The 19928-nt window shown below is 35.3% G+C and overlaps 1 protein-coding gene across 1 annotated transcript; it reads right to left on the minus strand.

Moving 5' to 3' along the window:
• Window positions 1-18382: 18382 nt before the first annotated feature.
• On the minus strand, window positions 18383-19552 carry LOC120264637 (UPF0496 protein 1-like). Its single transcript, XM_039272464.1, has one exon. The coding sequence runs from the start codon at window positions 19436-19438 to the stop codon at window positions 18434-18436; it is 1005 nt and encodes a 334-aa protein (XP_039128398.1). The 5' UTR covers window positions 19439-19552; the 3' UTR covers window positions 18383-18433.
• Window positions 19553-19928: the final 376 nt, after the last annotated feature.

Here is a 19928-nt window from a genome sequence, read left to right on the forward strand (position 1 = left end):
CAATTTGGTTATGATAATCTCAGTCATTGTTACAATTCCCTTAATCGTAGCCTCGAGAATTTGGTTGTTGAAGCATTCACACATATTATTAAGTAGTATGTCACATTTATATCTTGTTTGGAAATGTGCCCTACACCAATGGTGGGGGTTTATTTTTTTTAATATAATCATGGGCACCTACTGATATCCCCTTCAACATCTCCATAGCTTTCTCATAGGTAGGGATAGAAGATGCTTTTGCACAATTCCATAATTGATCTTTCAGTGCTTTTCATCTATAGGTGTTTTTAAAATTAGTATGGATGTGCCTAACATAGAACCTGTGTTCACTACCAGGAAATAATTCCTCCACTGCAAGTAATAAACCCTATGTTTGATATATGATTCACACATATGACACCCAGCACAAGTTTGGAAAAAAAAAAAGGAAACAGAAGGCAATATGTTTAAGTCAGTGAACGATTAAAAAATGCAACACACCAATAAGCATCTAACAATAATGACAGTGTAATCATACATTCTCCAATAAAAAATTCAGTAATTTGGAAGTCCACACTGCCTAGTTAAAAATTGTAATGATCATTGGAATAGCGATTCAGTAAAAAAATTGAGCAATTCAGCAATGTGGCATAGAAAAAAATATAATGATCAGATAGATCCTAATGCAGCTAATTGGGCAGTATACACCTAGTTAATTTATTGAATCAACATATTGACAGTCATTGTAATAGAAAAATAATGTAATGATCATTGGATCATAATACATAAATGATATGAGCTAATTGCATTCAACAAGCATAAAAAAGCAAAATACCTTTTGCCTGTCACTTACAAAAGCCAAGTTGTAGCAATCTGTGATCCTCAAGTCTTCTGTTAACATCTCTAAAAACCGTTTCCAATTGGCTTTGTTTTCCTTGTCAACTCTGGCCCAAGCAACAGGATGGATGCAATCATTTGCATCTATCCCCACTACTGCAAGTAATTGTCCTCCATATAAACCCTTTAAAAAACATCCATCTACACAAAGTATTTGCCTGCACCCTGCCAAAAAAACCCTCTTCAAGGGAGATAAGTAGGCATACATGCATTGGAAAATACCTTGTTTACATCTGAATTTAATAGTAGACCTAGGATGAGTCTTGATCAGTTCCAATCTGTAATCATACAACTTTGCTATTCGTTCTGATTCATCCCCATCTGTAAGCCTATTTATGGTGGAGGAAAAAAATAATAGGAAACACATCAGGAAATAAAATTCATATTGAAACCAATACATTCACATGATACATAGTCAAATTAGGGATGTAATTACCTCAGAGCAATGATCTTTGCCTTATAATCTACTTATGTAATCTACTTATGTCCACTTCTTGATTAGTCTTCACAGCTTGAATGATACCAGATATTTTCCAACTAGGATCAGCTCTGATTTGTTCTAGATAATTTCTTGGAATCCAGTCTGCATTGTCATGCTTGTTCATGTGATCCTTTGAACATTCATATTCTAGTCTGCTTGATTTAATCTGCATTGTACTCCCATCCTTCATCATTGGTGAGGCCCACAAAATAAAAAGGTTTGCAAATTGCTTTACATATTTTCTTGGAATTTGGTTTAAATTTCATGACATACCTATTCTTAATCCCATAATTCTTAATTGCATCTTTGAATTGTTTGAAACTCCTAAATTTTATCCCAATCTAGAATACAAGATTCTTCATATCACATTCCTCATTAAATTCTGCATATCTAGGCCTTTTAGAGTCCAAATCATCTTTATCTGTTGATGAGCATGAATTTAACTCATCTGAACATGCATAGTCACTACAACAAAAAACACTTATTGTGACATTTTTAATGTAACATTTTTGGCAAATGTCACTGGAAATAATTAAAATGACTTTTAAGTGATATACCGCTGCATCATTCCGGAAGAGCTTAACTGGATCAACCTCGGACTCCTCGGAGAACCTTCGCCTTTTTTTTCTGGATTCCCTTTCATCGTCACTCTCACTATTTTCATCATTGTCAGGATTGTCATCAAACTCATCATCATTGTTAAGATTAGAGGCATTAACCAGTATCAACACCTCAATATTTTTTGAAAGGTCTAGAGTAAGCCGGTCCTCATTCTCTGGAATATGAAGAACAATAACCCGCTTATTCTGCTCACCAAGGTTGTGTGTTATGAATGTAGGGAATACAGGGAGGTTGACTGGAGTTTTAGGAATACCAAAAAGATTAAATGAAGAAAGGCACATGCAGAGGAGCAGGAGCAAGGGAGTTGATGTGGTTAAGTTAGCTGAGGTGGGTGCATCTCCACCAGTGATCCGCAGGAGCAATATAATGAGGCACAAGAACAGCAGATTGGAGGGTTATCATACTCTCGCAATAGTGGCAGCAGACAAAAATTGTATTTGCTGTGGAGATGAATTAATTATGCCATGTAGCTGTAAAGAAGGGAATGATTGGCTGGGACATGATAGTTAGTATGCTCACTATGAGAGTGAATATAAAATAAGGGGAACTAGGAAGAGAAGGGGCAGCGAAGAACATTGAAGAAGCTTGGGCCTGGCGTGGTTCTCCGATGACTCTCCGGTGACCTAGTTGGGAGGGAAGACATTATGATTCTACTTATTTTGGTCTGATCTACAGCTCTTTGAGCTCTATTTCTATATGTGCTTTAAGTATCAGTATATTACTAGTTGTTTGTCAATCAGCTAGACTGTCTCATCTTAAGAGGAATCATACTACTTCTGTTACTATGTTGAAGGATTTTACTCAATATAGACATGCTTATCTGCTTGGAAGTTAGAAATTATGGGTACATAATCCATACGAGGTTCATTGAATGGAGGGGGCAGATGTCGTTTAGTCTTATCGTTCCTTAAATTAATGTCAGCAGGACATATTCTCCGGCAAAGCACGTGGTTTGCATTCCTTGTTGCATGGTTCCGATAAGCACGTATATTGAACGAGATTTGGTGTTAATGCTTTAGATCTCTGGACTGACATTTCTTTATCTTTGTACTGCTCTTGTGTTTAGTTTCATTAGCTTTATCTTTTGCGTTTATTTTGATGTATAAACTAAGAAAATAGTAGAAGAAAGGGTGTGGTTTTTTTAGTGCTTGTTTTGTCCCTCATCCTCCTTGTTGTGTTTCTTATGTGTGGCACTTGATCTTAACTACAGGCTCAGGCTATTCCGGAGGACATATCAGTGATCGCAGCTGAGGAAAGGAAGATCTGGGAAGGTTCAAGCCGACATTTGGTATCAGAGATAGTCAGTTGTATGCCAAAGTACCTCCGACTTGAAGACATGGCGATCACCACGCAGCAAGCCGCAAAAGAAAGTATTGTGCAGTTACACTATCTGATGCTCACTCCCACAAATTACTCTGCCTGGGCAATCAAAATGGAGGCTAACATGGATGCACAGGGAGTGTGGGAAGTGATAGAACCCGTTGCTGGAGTGGTAGTGGATGTGAGAAAGGATAAGATGGCTCGAGCTTACATCTTTCAAGCAGTGCCGGAGGATATCTTGCTGCAGATTGCCAAGAAGAAAACCGTGAAGGAGGCATGGGATAGTATCAAAACCAGATTTCTTGGTGTAGACAGGGTGAAGAAGGCGAGGGTTCAAACACTCAAGAGTGAGTTTGAAGCACTTAAAATGAAGGAGAGTGACACTATTGATGAGTTTGCCTGGAAAATAAGTGGCCTGGCGAATAAGTTCAGCGAGCTCGGTGAGGCTATGGTAGATGCCACGCTTGTGAAGAAGTTGTTTAGTTCAGTCCCGAATAGATTCCTGCAGGTTGTCGCCTCTCTCGAACAGCTCGTGGATATCGACAATATGTTATTAGAAGAGGCTATAGGCCGATTGAAAGCGTATGAAGAGCGGATCCAGAAGGTTGATAGCCAAGGGGATCAACTGCTACTCACTCATGAGGAGTGGTGTGCGCGGGTGAAAAGAGATATTGAAGAGACTTGGAAACAAAGTAAGGGAAGTCCAGTGCTGTGACTTGGGAAGAGGGACATTTGGAGGCCGTGGATGAGGCAGAAGAGGTCATGGTTCTCTCGGTGCACCTCACCAAGAAGGAAGCAACAGTGGGAACAGAGACAACGGTCATGTGAAGTGTTTCAACTGCGATAAAATGGGACACTATGCATCAGAATGCTGGAGTGAGAAACGAGAAGGGGAGGTTAACCTCATTCAAGACGAAGAATCTGCTCTCATGTTGTCTATAGTGCACGGAGAAACATTGAAGGAGGAGAAGAAGCAACACATCGTGATGCTAAACAAAGAAGAAGTGTTCCCTGAACTGCTAAATGTTGAGAAAGAGATCCTCCACACTAACGTATGGTATTTGGATAATGGTGCAAGCAACCACATGACTGGTCATCGAGCAAAGTTTCACAGCTTGGACGAAAGCATCAAAGGAATGGTAAAATTTGGAGATGGATCAGCTGTGGAAATAGTTGGAAAGGGTTCAATTCTAATTCAGTACAAGAACGGTGATCATCGGGTCCTTCCGGAAGTCTATTATATACCAAAATTGCGTAGTAATATCATTAGTCTTGGTCAGATGACAGAGAACGGGAAAGAAGTAGAAATGATAGGTGAATATCTGAGAATTTATGATGGGAATGGTGTTTTGTTGAAACTTGCAAACCCACATGTCTCATAGCGATCATTGATGATCCTGCATGGCTCTAGCATGCAAGACTTGGTCACGTAAATTTTCATGTGTTGAAGCTGATGGGGGAGAAACAAATGGCCTGCGGACTTCCTTTGATTTCTCATCCGAACAGAGTGTGCGAAGATTATCTCGTCGCTAAACAAATGAGAAGTCCATTCCCTACACAAGCAAGCTTCAGGGCAGAGGAACCATTGAAGTTGCTTCATTTGGATTTATGCGGACCCATAACACCATGCACCATGGCAGGTAACAAATATTTCTTTCTAATTGTGGATGATTACACTCGTTGGATGTGGGTTTATTGTGTTAAGACTAAAGACCAAGTGTTATCTAAATTCAAAAAATTCAAAAACCTAGCGGAGAACATGTCCGAGCGTCGGATAAAAACTGTGAGGTCAGATCATGGCGGGGAGTTCAAGTCGTCTGAATTCACAGAGACGTGCAATGAATGGGGCATCAAGCGACATTTCTCAGTGCCGTACTCGCCTCAGCAAAATGGAACAGTAGAGAGGAGAAATCACACCGTCATGGATACCGCGAGGTCTCTCCTCAAGAGCATGCAAGTGCCCAGGAGTTTCTTGGGAGAAGCAGTGTGCCATACTGTTTACTTACTAAACCGTCTGCCGACGAAAGCATTGAAAGACTGCACACCATTTGAAGCTTTAAACAAGAAAAAACCACAACTGGGTCACTTACAGGTATTCGGTTGCATGGGATATGCAAAAGTAACGGAGCCGCACCCTAAGAAGCTTGATGATCGCAGTAGGACCATGGTGTACCTCACCGTAGAAGAAGGAAGCAAGGCCCATCGTCTATACGATCCGAATCACAGCAAACTCCATGTGAGTAGGGATGTGATATTTCAAGAAGACATGAAGTGGGAGTGGAGTAATGGCAACAAAGGAAATATTAGGGATGGTTCAAATTTCACAATAACGACAATGGCAAGGGAGACCGAGATACCCAGTAGCACTAGAACCACGGACAAGGAAACTATGTTGAATCGATGGAAACCGGGGTTGTTCCTCCACGTAGAGCATCCACCGTCACGGAAGGCATTATGGGGAGTGTTCCTCTGCATGAAGGTGAAACATCTCACTCGTTGACTGCACCTGTTGAGGAACAAACACTCCCTAGCGCTCTAGTGTTCGATACCCCATCAGATACAGAAGACACACTGCATTGATATCAAACACTTAAAGACATCTATGCTGAAACCGAATATGATCAAGTGTTTGGTGATCTGCTACACCTGGAGACTGAAGAGCCTTCATCATATGGTGAAGCAACATGCGAAGATGTATGGGAACAGGCTATGAAAAGTGAGATTGAAACAATTGAAGAAAATGGTACCTAGACACTAACAGAATTACCTCCGTGGAAAAAACCCATCGAGTTGAAGTGGATCTATAAGGTCAAACGAAATTCCGAGGGCAAGATAATCAAACATAAGCCGAGAGTCGTAGCTAAGGGGTATGTTCAATGGCATGGAGTAAACTTTGATGAAGTCTTTGCCCCGATGGCTCGACTCAATAATATACGGGTGATACTTGCCATTGCTGCGAACCGAGGCTAGGAAGTCCATCACATGGATGTGAAGTCCGCTTTCTTGAACGTTGTTCTATCGGAAGAGGTGTATGTTACTCAGCCGGAGGGGTTTGAGGTACCTGTGAAGGAACATATGGTATACAAATTAATAAAGGCGCTGTATGGTCTTCGTCAAGCTCCAAGAACATGGAACTCGTGGTTGGATAATTATCTGAAGAAACTCTGGTTCCAAAGATGCTCTCAGGAGCAGGCTTTATATACTAGAAAGGAAGAAGGGATTGCAGTTGGAGTTTACGTAGATGATTTGATTATTACAGGGAGAAGTAAGGAGGAAATTAATCAGTTTAAAATGCAGATGATGACTGAGTTTAAGATGAGTGACTTGGGATTGTTAACATACTACTTGGGTATAGAGGTGGAGAAGAAGGAGAAGAATACCACACTCAAACAGTCCGGCTACGCAAACAAAATCCTGAAATAATTCAGAATGAGCAACTTAATGCACAGAATATAGAAGCATCATCGGGTGTCTCAGATAACTTCTGCACACTTGGCCGGATTGGTCGTTTACAGTTGGATTGCTCAATAGATACATGCAAAGACCCACCTCAATGCATCTCAAGGTTGTGAAACAGATCCTGAGATATTTGAAGGGGATTGTGCACTTTCAGCTAATCTATACACGAGGTGGAGTTGATGAAGAGCTCATCGGTTACTCAGACAGTGATCTTACTGGTGATCTGGATGACAGAAAGAGCACAGGAGGGATGGTGTTGTACATCAACAAGAGTCTTGTGTCTTAGAGTTCATACAAGCAACGAACTGTTGCTTTGTCGCCGTGCGAAGCAGAGTACATGGCGGCAGCTTCAGCCACTTGTCATGGGGTTTGGTTGGCAAGTGTGATAAATGAGATAACAGCAAACCCAAACCGACGACACTGCTCGTAGATAACAACTCTGCTATTGCACTTATGAAGAATCCCGTGCACCACGGACGTAGCTAGCATATTGATACACGAATTCACTACATCAGAGAATGCATTGAGAAAGGGGAAATCGTGGTCGAGTCTGTGAGTTCGGGAGAATAGAAAGCTGATATACTAACTAAAGCATTACCAAACATGAAGTTTGCAGCCCTGCGTCATTCACTGGGAGTAAAGGAATTAGAACCTCGTAACATGGATTAAGGGGGAGTTTGTGGGTGCATAATCCATACGAGGTTCATTGAATGGAGGGTCAGATGTCATTTAGTCTTATCGTTCCTTAAATTAATGTTAGCAGGACATATTCTCCGGCAAAGCACGTGGTTTGCATTCCTTATTGCATGGTTCCGAGAAGCGCGTATATTGGGCGAGATTTGGTGTTAATGCTTTAGATCTCTGGACTGACATTTCTTTATCTTTGCACTGCTCTTGTGTTTAGTTTCATTAGCTCTATCCTTTGGGTTTCTTTTGATGTATAAACTAAGAAAATAGTAGAAGAAAGGGTGTGGGTTTTTGAGTGCTTATTTTGTCCCTCCTCCTCCTTGTTGTGTTTCTTGTGTGTGACACTTGATCTTAACTACAGGCTCAGGCTGTCCTGGAGAACAGATCAGTGATCGCAGCTAAGGCAAGGAAGATCTGGGAAGGTTCAAACCGACAGAGATTAGCTCCTAATATTGAATTCCTGAGTGATTGGATTGATTGTTCAATTAATTAATCACATTGTGAAAGTGGATCAGACGATGGTTATCGACCACAAAGACCCGCGCGAGACTTCGAAGAAACAAGATACAAAAGGCACTGGATGTCACGGTGACAGCCCCAATTGATCAAAAGAAGGTGGGGCTCTGATCTAGCGAGAGTAATTTCAAGCCTATGATCTGGTGAAACTAGGAAATAGGGCAGACAAGCTTCTTGACTTCGAGTGATGGAGAACATGACATTCTTCACGACCTGGGAAGAGAAGTGGGAGACATCGGCCCCCGGAGTTGTGAGGGGCGTTTGAGGGCCTCAAACTTATCGGAATTGAAGCGGCTGTCAAGCAAAAGGGTGCAATATTGGCATCGTCAGGTCGTCATCGAAATGGGCATTGGTGCCGATCCTAGGAACCAATGAAAACGCCTTGCTGAAGTTCTCCGCCGTTGCTCCTAACTGGGGAACATCGAAACCATGCTGAGACGGAGAAGGAGAGAGGAAGAGAAAGAGAGAGAGAGCACAAAGTCTCACAGACGGGGAAGAGAGAGAGAGCATGAGAGAGAAAAGAAATTCATGCTCATGCATGTGAGTGCATGTGCTTCTCTTTAAATGCATGTGGCATGAACGTGCATGGGTTCTTTTTTTGGTTTTTTTTTTTTAAAAAAAATGCATACAAGGATGAACGTGCATGAGTTTATTTTCGTGTTTTTTTTAAAATACGTGCATGAATTGATAGAATAAGGACAAAAAGACATGCACAGCACACGCAAGGTAATATGGCTTTGACTCATCAAACCTAAACCTATGTGCAGAGACAACAATTTATAAATATGGAGACATCAGACATGTAATAGCATAGCTCATGGGATCTATCATAATCTATACATGCATGGTGTAGATTTTACTCTCATAATCTACCTTGTAATTGAATTCCAATTTCTTCCTTCACCCAATGAGTAATCTGTTGTCTGTCCTCTTTCCTTTTTGTCTCTCTCTCTCTTCTCGGCCCCTATTCCTCCTTCTTCTTCTTCTTTTCTTCTTTTCTTTGTTCTTTTTTCCCCCACCTCTCTATTTTCCTCCGTCTCTTCTTGTTTCTTTTTTCATGGGCTGTTTGTTTGCAAGGAATGGAGTTGAAGAGGAATGAGATAGGAATGAGATAGGAATGAGAATAAGGGGGAATGGATTAGGAATGGAAGGAAAACTGTGCTTGGTTGGAGGGTATGGGAGAGTAATTCATTAGGAATGAGAAAAGTAAATAGAAAAAATATGTGCAAAATGTCTTTTATGCCCTTATAGAGTAAATATTAAATAAATAAATACATTGGCCAATAATATTATTTTATTTGTAATATGTTGTCATTATTGTCATAATTATTTTTATAATTAATTTTTATAATTAATTTTTACAATCAATCTTCATTATTAATATTGTTGTTTTGTTACAATGTTATCGTTTTATTTTTATTATTTTAGAATTAATTTAATTTATTGTTATTGTTGTTGTTGTATTTTTATAGTATTAATTTATTTGTAATATGTTATCATTATTATTTGTTTACAATGTTCTCAACATTTTTCCTATATATATAGATAAAGTTTTAAAGTCAAGGGTAAAATGGACATTTCACCATCCGGATTGGGCATTCCTCAACCAATTAGGGTGAATACCAATCAACCCTCTCCCCTCATCTCATTCCTCATAGATTCCTCCCACATTCCCAAGCCTGCCAACCAAACAAAGCATTGGGCCCATTCCCAATCCATTCCCAATCCAAGCCTTGCAAACAAACAGCCTCTCAGTCTCCTTTCTTCTTCTCTGTTCTCTCTCTTTCCCCTTCTTGCTCTCTGTTCTCTATGTTTTTTTTCTCTTTCTGTCTCTCTTTTTTTCTTCTTTTTTTTTTGTTATTTGTTTTTTTCCACCAAATCACCAACTCCCCAGTCATATGGGAGATTTCTTTTTTTTTCAAAAAAAACTTGAATTCAAACTCTTTTTTTTACTCTTATTCATAATTTCCCTCCTCTTTTTATTATTATTTTTTTTTTAATTTAATTTTTTCATTTTATTTATTTATTATTTTTCATATATATTTTTTTCGAATTTCAAAGGCATATTATATATATATATATATATATCCTTATATATATTCTCCCTCTTCTTTTTCCATATATTATTATTTTTATTTATCCCCCTACTTTTATTTGGAATAGGATAATTCCCCCTCTCTCCCTTTTTTTGGCTCCTATTTGAAGTAGGAGAATATGATTCATCATTATCATTTTTGTTTATCTCTTTTTTTTGTTTGATTTTAATTCAAAGTAGAATATCAAATTCCAAAGGGGATTAGAAATGAAAATTTCTATATAAACAATCTTAGTTAATTTTTAAATTTTAAAATAATACAGTAAGATATTAAATATTTTATTTTAGAGCTTAATCAATCATATCTTCTTTACTAACTTTTCAAAATTCTATTATGATCCTCTGTAATTGTTTTTTCATTCATTTGTTTCTCTAAAATTAATTTAATATATATTTTTAAATTATAAATAAGAGCTTGTTACAATTATTATATTTTTACTTTGTTGAGTTTTATTCATAAATTTTAAATATATTTTAGTAGTATGTGAAAAGATAAACAAACATCTAAAATAGGTATTTATTAAAATAAAATCTAAATAAATTTAATTTTTATTAAATAAATTAAAGTTTTTATTATAAAATTCCATTATAGATCTATTGTAATCCGCCAGTCAGAATAAAAAAGAAATCTAAATTTTGATAAAATATTTATTTTGATATATTAATTAATTTTAATTATTTCTCTTAAATTTTACTTATTGTTCTAAAAAAAATTTTAAATATATTTTATTATTTAAAATTTTTAATTTAAATTTTTTATTAGTTAATTATTTTAAAATTTGTAGTTCCCCTCTCCCCATCTATAGAATTTTTGACTCCGCCCCTGCCTATATATATACATATAATTCTCGACTCAAGTGATCAATTTATATAAAAAACAATAATTTGATTTACCCATAAAGACTAAATTGCAAGTCTTCACATAAATAAATATATATATATATATATACATACATATATACATATATAGAAATCATTATATGTGGATGTGAAGTAGATTAATTAATTAAATGTGTCATATATCCACTATCTTATATTAAGCTTTTGATCAACAAATAGTGGAAATTTAAATTTTTTGTATAACACAGCATAATAACATTGACTTGAACCAATTGTGTTGGATATGAGTCGGGTCTTTTATTAGTAAGGTACTGGCTTAAGCTGGTCGTTGAGTTGTTTGATAGAAAAAATATTTTATGGAAATATTTATTATAAATTTAATCAATTAGTTAAATTGGCCATTTGAAAATTCGAATTATTAGCATTTGAGGATAAGGGCGTGAACACCTAAATAAATTATTTTAATGACAACAAGGGAAATTAACACATGGTAAATTTTGTAAAACATCAAATTTAAAAAAAAAATAGTTATGTTCAAAAGTAAACTTGTAAAAACATTATGTTTTATTTAAAAATATATTTAAAAAATAAATGTTTATAACAAAAACTCTCAAAAAGAAAATTCAACCTTAAAATCTCTAGATCTTCAATTGTCAGTAATTGTCCAACTTGGATTCATTTTTCTATTCAACAAACCTTCCCCTTAAAAGACAACAAAAGTGTTAAATCTGATGACATGGATTGACATTATATGACAAGTCAAATAGTGATATGGCAAGAGAATGGTGATTTGGCATGTGATGACAAATCAAAGGAAGAGGTGACTATGATGATGATTTGGCAAAATATTAATGAAGCTTCAAGGGATATGAAGATCAAGGTGGAGATTTTATTTAGAAGATATTCCTCTCAATAAAATCATGTGATGATCAACTATTTTTGGAAAGTGCATCAAGTCTAAAGGATCTCTTCCAGAAAGGCAAGTTTTATTTGAAATATGTTTATCTATTCTTGGTAAGACCCGGGATGATAAATCATATGTTTGATAGAGCTCCTTTGTAGAAAGATATATTTGAAGAGAGAGGAATAGTCTATCATTGGCAAAAATTCAAGATCATGAAAATTGTATAAAGCTATTAGAAGACACAAAATTTAACTTAGTATAAAACTGTTAGAAGACACAAGATTTAGTTTGGTGTGAAGGTATTTAAAAACACAAACTAAATAAGATAAGGACAAGCCAAGGAGATTATCAAGACTATATTTAGCATCACTAATTGAAGGAAGATCCAAACGCTATCTAATTGAAGGAAGATCCAAACGCTATCTATGGGCGGAACTATTCATGGAGACTTATCATGTGTGGAGATTGATTGAAGATTGCATTAAAGATTGGAGATTCAAGCATGGATGATTGAAGATCGTGCTTGAAGATATTGAAGGCTAAACTTGGATAAAGATGAGATCAAGTTTAGTAATAATATTTCCATGAGTCAAATGAAGATCATTTGGAAGACCAAACTTGGGCCAAGATTGGAAAGATGATCGGGAGATCTTCGGTAGCTATCTTTGGTGAGATGGTCGCGTGTGCCTTAGTGGGCACGTCCCTCGGTAGAGGGAAACCTTCTGAAGTGACATGATAAAGGAAGCAATTGCAGGCAGGAGGAGCTCGGGTCGAGTCAACTGCTATGAGGCGGACTGAAGAAACCGGGAGGTTGAAGGTCGCAGATTCTGGTGCATCTGACTAGAACTCAGTTATGTTCAGTAAAGTGGGTCATGTTGCAACTAGGTGTTGCAACATCTAACTTTGGAAGATGTCCAAGTTAGGAAGCCGCGGAGAATTCTAAAAGAGGTAACTGTATTAGACGTCGGTGCGTCTATATAAGAGATCCAGCTCAAAGATTTAGGATGAGCCAACTAGGGAGAGACTCTTCAGTGCGAGTTGAGTGTGTGGCCGTCGGACAATCTTGAGAGGATATTCTTTGTATTGAGAGAGTGAGAGAGTGTTGTACTCTCCTTGTTTCTCCGGGTTTGGCCCCCAGATATAGGCAAGGTTGTGCCGAACTAGGTCTCCTTTCTCTTGATGTTTGATTGTGTGTGTGTGTGTTTAATCTTTGAGTGAGTTTTTGAGTGAACTTAGCACATCACACCCCCCACCGGAACCATCAAAAAGTAACATGCATATATAATAGTGTACCAATTATAGTAATAGCCCACTAAAAATTTATCATATAGATCAAGCTAATATGCAGAACAATAAAGATTTGTCACGTGTACCCATGATAATATATCAGGAATTATAATTATAGAGTGGTAAATTTTTCTTGCAATTCAATTTTTGAAAGGTTTAGAATAAAACTCCTCCCACACAAGACCCACACTATAGCCCAATGATTATTTAATAAATAGTATTCTACAGTATTTGGATTTAGTGAATAATATATTGACAATGCTGCTAATTTTACTCTCCTTATATTGACCATAATAAAATATTAAAGTTGTTAATTTTTTTAATTAGGAAGTCATTAAAATTATTATTTAATAACCTATTTAAATATAATAATAATAATTATTATTATTATTATTATTATAATACACAATTTATTTATTCATTTTTAAATAACTTATGTTTGGGTCAAAGTTCGTATAGCCAACAATAAGCATTGAACTTTTATGCGATGGGTTGGAAGTTTGAATCTCTCCCCCAGTGTCCTCACATGATTAATAATATAAATAGTAGTAATTTATCTATTCTATTAATTAAAAAAGAGAGAAAAAAATAGCTTGTGTTAGGAGGTTCTATGTACATTTATCCAGCGTAGTTAATTGAATACACTTCATTTAGCAAGTATAGATGGTTTATAAAAAAGATGCTTTTAATTACCACACCATCGGAAAAAATAATCAAATGACGTGGTGTACTTGTTTTAATTTTATTTATACAGCCATCTTTTGAAACATGTAAATTTTGACATGGGCTAAAATGAGTTTTGCCCCTTTTATAAAAATTCTTTTTCACAATACACATAATTAAATATTGATATAAAACAAATTTTATTAAAAATCAAGTAACAAAATATATTTTATATAACAATTATATATATATATATATATATATATGTCCATTTTATATCAAAATGTAGTGATAGAGTTAGATAGACACAACTGGATATGTGTACAAAAATAAGAAAAAGAACAAGAACAGTCTCAAAAACCTTGTACTTGCTCCTGAAACAAGTTATTAAAATGGTTGTCTGGTTTTTATTAGTTTTGCAGGGTGGTCTAGTAGAAATGGGGGCTAATGGCTAAAAGTTATCATTTTACTATTACAATTACGGATGAACAATTTAGATTAGAAATATTGTTACCAGCACTGTTAAAAAATTGAAAGAATAATAAAGGATTTTTAAAATCCAACAGCTGAAAAAAAAAATATTCGTGGAAGATTTTATGAACATTACTAGAAGATGCGGTCTCATTATTAGGGATGGCAACGGGTAGGGTATGCCAAAACCCTTATCCGTACCCGTAACCCCTACTCCATACCCGTACATTTCAGAGTAAAAAAAATCATACCCTTACCCTTACCTGTAGGGTACGGGTATACCCGCAGGGTACCCACTTACCCATTGTTGAAATTATAAAATTAAATTTAAATAATAAAAAAAATAAATTAATTATACATTATATTATAATCTTTAAACATATGTTCATAAATTCAATAAATATTTTATTACCCGACGGATAGGGTAGGGGCATACCCTTACCCGACCCGTACCCGCTCAAAAACTAACGAGTAATACCCTTACCTATACCCGGTCAAAGAGGGTCTCTTTGACCGGGTAGAGTAGGGTATAAATTGCTTATACCCTCCTCATATTTTATATTTAGCATCCAAAATCAATAAATACTTTAATTTTAGATACTATGAGTGAAACGACATCAGATTGGGTTAAGCGAGAAAAAAGGATTCACCTTTGAAGACCGTGAACCACCATTTCTAATTGGACACAATATTTTATTAATAAGTTCACAGTGACTTGGTGGTAGACCTGTCCATGGGCCGGGTCGGGTTTGGTCCAGGCTTGAATCAAAATTACTAAAATTCAACTTTGCCCAAGCCCGGCCCGGCCCGAAAATTCAGGCCTTAATCTTTGTCCAATCCCGACCAAATTTAATGACCTCTACCCAAGGCCCGCCCAAGCCTGCCCAAATAGTTTTATTAAATAATATATAAATTATAAAAAAAAAATTAACAATATTATTAATATATGGATATGTCCAAATATTATTGTACAAAATACTTAAAAGTTAAAATACCAAATATAAATCTTTATTTAATTAAAACAAAACTAAAATTCAAATCATTATAATTAATGGCAATCAAATATATATATATATATATATATATTGTATAAGTATATACGAACCTAATTAATAAATATATTTTATAATACGGGGCGGGCCGAGCTGGGTTGGGCTTTTAACAACAAAACTCAAACGCGGCCCATTTTTTAAACGAGCTTCTTTTTTTATCCAGGCCTGGACATCGAGCCTTCTATATTTGTCCAAACCCGTCCAAATTTCGGACGAATCTTCGAGTTTGGGCGGGTAGCCCGGCCCTTGGACAGGTCTACTTGGTGGCCATGGCAGCTATGTTTCTCTGATATATCCAAAATTTTGTGGAAACAATTATGATAAATTTGATAAATTAGTCAAGTTGAACATTTAACACTCAGACTAATTATTAGTGCGTAGAAAATTGTGGCACTTGAATGAAATGTTTTTAAAGTAAATACTCACTCCGTTACAAAAATACATATAATTAAAAAAAAAATTATTCTAAAATAATTATCATTGTGTAATATCAAAACAATATTTATTTTTTTTCTAATCTTACTCATCTTTAATTTTCTAAATTATATATTAAATGAAGAGAGCAATATTTATAGTCCAAAAAAAATACATAGTTTCAAAAGAAAAATACTTTAGTAATTTAGTTGTTTTTTATGTTAAAATTTAGATAATTTAATGTCATTTTAAATTTTTTGTGCAGCATCCTTAAACGACATGATTTTGAAAACAGAGAAAATAGTGAACAGCAAGTGTCATTATTGACATGTGCTATTAAGTAAAGTAATAATCATTAAGTAAAATTAATCTTTTTAACAACTTAAGACTTGATCTACTAATTTTAGACTACAAAACAAAATAAAATTTATAAATATTTTTTTACATATAATCTTACAAATTCTAAAAATTACAACTTAAAATTGAGCCCATGTAAAAGAGATAGAAAGGATGAACCCACAGCTTGCTTACCAGGACGAATGCCTGAATTTGCATTGTCTCATAACAAAATCATTAAATATTAGATATATAACTTTATTTAAAATATATATCATAGTTTTTCTCCTCCTTCCTATATACGAATTGTCTGATTATTCACCTTAGGAAATGTACTCACTTAATTACACTATGTCATTTTAATAGGGAAAATAATTCCTTAAACTATTAAGGAAAATAATACAAATTATTAAATGTATGCGTTAGTACACTATCTACAGTAGTAAGTGATAATATAATTAACTTCCATATATAAAAAACATTAAGTTTAATTTTTTTCCTAAAACATAGTTAAAAATTGGACACGTGTATTTGTTCAAATTATCAATATATATATATATATATTATAAGTAAGTAGATAAAATGTTGGAAGAATACACATCCATTGACATCTTCGTATCAATTTATAAGTTTTTATATATGCATCTATAAAAACATCTAAACAGTACTCAATTAGTATGCCACATACTAATTGAGTATACAAATGTCACATCTTGAAAATTAACAAGTACTCCATTAGCATGCCAGATAAACCATCTAAACAGTTGACAATAACAAGATCCCTCAAAAAAATAAAAAGAAAAACAAACTATCAAGGGCCATTTAACCAAGTAGCCCCTTTTTTTTTTTTTATTAAACCAAATGGCTCTAGGGCCATTTTTAATTATCAAAATAAGATTAGACCATCACATCACCCATGTGGGTGATGTGATATCTGACTGGCTCGACTCACTGACCGATCACTGACTCAAAGACTGATGTGGCGATTTTTTAAATAAAAAAATCTTGATTTTTCATTTTTAACACCCGAATTGCTTTTATAATCAATAAGTTGGCATTTATTCTGGGCTTTTTTAACCAAATTTTTTTAAAAAAATTTTTATTAAACTTTTTAAAATTTATTAAACTTTTAAATAAATTTTTTAAAAATATATAAGTGTGTTTTTTTAATTTAAATCCCTAATTTGTTTTATAATTAACAAATTATCTTTTCTCTTTGATTATTTAACCCAAATTTTATTTAAAAAAAATTATATACTTTTTTAATTTATTAAATAAATTAATTTTAAAGAATATATTTGAATATCAAAACACAAATTTTAAAATTACAAATTTTAATTATTTAACCCAAATTTTGCTTAAAAAAATAATGTAATTTTTTAATTTATTAAAAAATTAATTTAAATAATATATTTGAATATGAAAACACAAATTTATTTTTTAATTAAATCGTTAAATCAATAATAAATTTTAAAATTATTTGAAATTAAAAAGCATAATTGCATTTAAATATAAAGTAAAGTTACATCATATTTTTTTCCCTTGCCCTAGGGCAAAGTAGTTCTATAACGATCGAGTTATTTACATATAGAGCATAAATTATGTCTACTAGGATCAGGGTTTCTATCCATACGCATTCGCTTACGCTCCGATCTTTGTGCTGCCAGTGAAGAATCAATGGTGGAACCATTTTTAAAAATTTGTGTTTTCATATTCAAATATATTCTTTAAAAATTAATTTATTTAATAAATTAAAAAACGTACATAATTTTTTTAAATAAAAATTTGGGTTAAATAATTAAAGAGAAAAGATAATTTGTTAATTATAAAACAAATAAGGGATTTAAATTAAAAACACACTTATATTTTTTTAAAAAAATTTATTTAAAAAGTTTAATAAATTTTTAAAAGTTTAATAAAAATTTTTTTAAAAAAATTTGGTTAAAAAAAACCTAGGAATAAAGTCCCAAACTTATTAATTATAAAACAATTCGGGATTAAAATGAAAAAAATCAAGATTTTTTTATTTAAAAAAATCGTTACATCACTGAGTCAGTACCAGATCAGATATCACATCACCCACATGGGTGATGGTCTTAGGGCCATTTTAATAATTAAAATAGCCCTAGGGTTATTTGGTTTAATAAAAAAAAAAAAGGACTACTTGGTTAAATGGCCCAACTATCAATTTCTCATAACGACACACAAATCACATTCATTAAAAAGAAAACCATTCATTGTTAATAAATACAACAACAACAAAGTGGCAGCCATGCCATGACAAAACATTGAATATTAATTTTTTTATTTATATATATATATATATATATAAACTAAAAACAAGAAACTTTGTGATCAAAACCCACTAAAAATCAATTTTTTTTTAAGTAAATTTTTGTGTACCTTTTGATTCAGTCAGTGACAGTTTGCAAAATAGTAGCAGTGGCCCTCTTTAGTTCATCACCTCGCCGGTCCACCTCCTTCTCTAATTGCTCCACACTCTTCGCAAACTCTCCGGCCTTGAGTTTGATCTCAATCATGACCACCTTCACCTCTTCTTCCTTTTCCCCATTAATGGCGAACTCAGCTCTGTGAATCATAGACTTAATCTTTCCCTCTAAATTATCAACAAGAGACCTAATGCTATTCAGCTCATGAATAGCGAATGAGGTCTCCTTTCCCAGTGAATCAAAGATCTTCCTGCCCTCCTCATAGGGGTTCTGAAAGTTGTCCCACAATGAATCCAGCCACTGCTGGAGCGGCGCCATGGCGCCGGACGCGGCCGCAGCAGCGGCTGTCACCGCCGGCGGCGCAGCAACAGCAGCGAGCACAACGGAGGAGATCAAAACGGCAGCGAAGACAGCAGAGTAAACAATGTTCCAGACCTTCCTCCATGCCTTGACTTCACGGAGCTTCTGATCTAGATCTTTCTTGCGGAGGAGGAGATCATGGAGGATGGACTGCTGGCGCTCGCACAAGAGCTTGAACTCATCGACGAACTTCTCAGTGAAGGGATCGCCCTCGTCCTTGAACTCCTGGAGCTTCTCGAGCGCTGCGGAGGGGTCATGACCATCTTCAAAAAGGAGCAGGGCGTCACGAACAAGGAGCTCGGTTTCACGGGCTTTGGAGAGGGAGTCCTTGAGAGCGGTGAAGAATTGGAGAGTGTCGATGCTGATCTGGAGGTAGTGTTTGACGAAGAAGAGGAGGTCAGGGTTGGAGGAGATCTCATCTTTGAGCTGGCCGATGTTGTCAAGGGCATCGCGGTTGACATCGATGAGGGCGGAGGCGGCGGCGCGGAGGGCTGTGAAGGAGAGGGAGTGGAGTGTGGCGGCGTCAGTGGCAACGGTGGAGATGGCTCTGCGCGTGCTTCGGCGGATGGTCGGGGAGTCGGCGGCGGTGCTGTTGATGCAACCCATGAATGAGATTGGGATTGGGATTGGGATTGGGAGGAGAAGAGTATGGGGTTTGGGGATGGGAAAGAGAGGGATAAGGAATTGGGGGTGTTTTAAGACAATGGAAGTGGACACCGCGTTGCCCACGATGGAGTCTAGTCAATTATAATAATGGAGTAATCATTGTTGAATAACGGTTTTGAGATAATTGGTGCTTTTTGCGAGTGAAGCAAGAAACTTCAAATTTCAATATTTGTCCATGTGGCCCCGGATACTTAGGGCCCCCGTTTGGATTGCGGAATAGGAATGAAAATATGGGTAATAAAAAAAGAAGAACAATGTGAATGGGAATAAGGGGAATGAGAATAATGCGTTTGATTTAAAGGAATAAGGATTGAGAATAAAAAAAGTGAAAAGGTAGGATGTAGTAAAAATTACATCAATACTCCCTCAGTATATAAATAATATGATATTATATAAAAATAATAGATTATGTTTTAATGAAAATATTTAA

Source organism: Dioscorea cayenensis, chromosome 7, assembly GCF_009730915.1.
Source record: "Dioscorea cayenensis subsp. rotundata cultivar TDr96_F1 chromosome 7, TDr96_F1_v2_PseudoChromosome.rev07_lg8_w22 25.fasta, whole genome shotgun sequence".
Taxonomy (NCBI): Eukaryota; Viridiplantae; Streptophyta; class Magnoliopsida; order Dioscoreales; family Dioscoreaceae; genus Dioscorea; species Dioscorea cayenensis.

Bases quoted from the DNA above. Each gene is read 5' to 3' on its own strand.
- LOC120264637 (XM_039272464.1), bottom strand. From the start codon at position 19,438: ATGGGTTGCATCAACAGCACCGCCGCCGACTCCCCGACCATCCGCCGA.